Source organism: Malurus melanocephalus, unplaced genomic scaffold (genome assembly GCF_030028575.1).
Source record: "Malurus melanocephalus ecotype Western Australia unplaced genomic scaffold, MMel_1.1 scaffold_2891, whole genome shotgun sequence".
NCBI lineage: Eukaryota > Metazoa > Chordata > Aves > Passeriformes > Maluridae > Malurus > Malurus melanocephalus.
Window position 1 is genome coordinate 3,068 of NW_026626123.1, and position 1,884 is coordinate 4,951.

The 1,884-nt window shown below is 53.6% G+C and overlaps 1 protein-coding gene across 1 annotated transcript in view; it reads right to left on the reverse strand.

Moving 5' to 3' along the window:
- Positions 1-61: 61 nt before the first annotated feature.
- LOC130587964 (E3 ubiquitin-protein ligase TRIM35-like) overlaps positions 62-1,884 on the reverse strand; it is a 4,485-nt gene continuing 2,662 nt past the window's right edge. Inside the window, exon 2 of the mRNA XM_057388928.1 lies at positions 62-202. Coding sequence (XP_057244911.1) covers positions 77-202 — 126 coding nt within the window. The 3' untranslated portion in view covers positions 62-76. The remainder of the gene's footprint in view (positions 203-1,884) is intronic.

A 1,884-nucleotide genomic window follows, 5' to 3' on the forward strand; every position in this document is an offset into this window, starting at 1 on the left:
GCTCTCCTTTCCTGGAATGGGATCAGCTCCACCCCAGTGTAGGATTGTAGGATCATGACCAGGATTGGGATCGGGATCAATCCCAGCTCCAGGAGGGAACACTCACCTTGTTGTGCCGGGAGATGGACTCGTAGGAGCGGCGCACGGTCCCGAAATCCTTGGCCTTGTCCCGCAGGGAGGATTCCATGTTCGCCAGCTTGGCCTGCGYGGAGGAGACGCCCTCAGGACTCCCRGRATTCCCCACATGGAGAAATTCCACCCYGAGATTYGGATCATCCTTGGATCCTGCCTAAATCCAGCTCCCACATTCCTGGGATTCCCCACATGGASAAATTCCACCCTGAGATTYGGATCATCCTTGGATCCTGCCTAAATCCAGCTCCCACATTCCTGGGATTTCACACTTGGATAAATTCCTCCCACACCGGGATCCAGATCCTTGGATCCTGGCTTGATCCAACTCCCACATTCCTGGGATTTCCCACATGGATAAATTTTCCCTGAGATTCAGATCCTTGGATCCTGGCTCAGTCCAGCTCCCACATTCCAGGGATTTCCCGTGGGGATAAATTCCACCCCAAGATTCGGATCATCCTTGGATCCTGGCCCGATCCAACTCCCCCGTTCCCGGGGTTTTCCGCATAGATAAACCCCACTGGGATTCAGATCATTGGATCCTGGCTCAATCCAGCTCCCACATTCCAGGGATTTCCCATGGGGATAAATTCCACCCCGAGATTTGGATCATCCTTGAATCCTGGCTGGATCCAACTCCTGCATTCCGGGATTTTCCACGTGGATAAATCCCACTGGGATTCRGATCATCCTTGGATCCTGGCTCAATCCAAYTCCCACATTCCCAGGATTTCCCACTGGATAAATTTCCCCCTTCTTCTGGAGCCGGGTCCATGGATGCCAGTTTGAACCAGCTCCCGCATTCCCGGGATTTCCCGTGGGGGTAAATTTTTCCCCAGGAGCCAGATCCTTGGGTCCTGGCTCGATCCAGGTGCCAGATTCCTGGGATTTCCCACTGGATAAATTCCCCCCTGGGATTCAGAGCCTTGGATCCTGCCACAATCCAACTCCCTCATTCCTGGCATTTCCCATGGTGATAAATCTTTTCCCAGGATTCGGATCCTTGGATCCTGCCTTGATCCAACTCCCGCATTCCCGGGGTTTTCCACATGGATAAAACCCACTGGGATTCAGATCCTTGGATCCTGGCTCAATCCAGCTCCCACATTCCTGGGATTTCCCACGTGGATAAATTCCTCCCCAGGATTTGGATCCTTGGGTCCTGCCTTGATCCAACTCCCACATTCCCGGGATTTCCCACATGAATAAATTCCTCCCCGGGATTCAGATCCTTGGGTCCTGCCTTGATCCAACTCCCACATTCCCAGGATTTCCCATGTGGATAAATTCCCTCCTGCCCAGGATTTGGATCCTTGGATCCTGGCTGGATCCAACTCCCGCATTCCCAGGATTCCCCGCATGGGTAAATTCCCGTCCCCAGRATTTGGATCCTTGGATCCTGGCTGGATCCAACCTTTCCCCTCTGGCAGGTGGGATTGCAGGAGGAAGAGGAGCTCTGCTCCATAGGGAATTTCCCTCTGTGGTTTTTTGGGATGTGCCATCCCTGCCCATCCCAGTGCTGTGGGCAACCCCATTCCCATCCCGTTCTCACTACCATTCCCCATTCCCACTCCCATTCTCCCTTTCCYATTCCCCATCCCAGTTCCTATTCCCATTCCCATCCCATTCCCACTCCTGTTCCCATTCCCCATTCCCATTCCCCATTCCCATTCCCATTCCCCACTCCATTTCCATTTCTCACTCCCATTCCCATCCCCCATTCCCTGTTCCCATTCCCACGTCTCCACT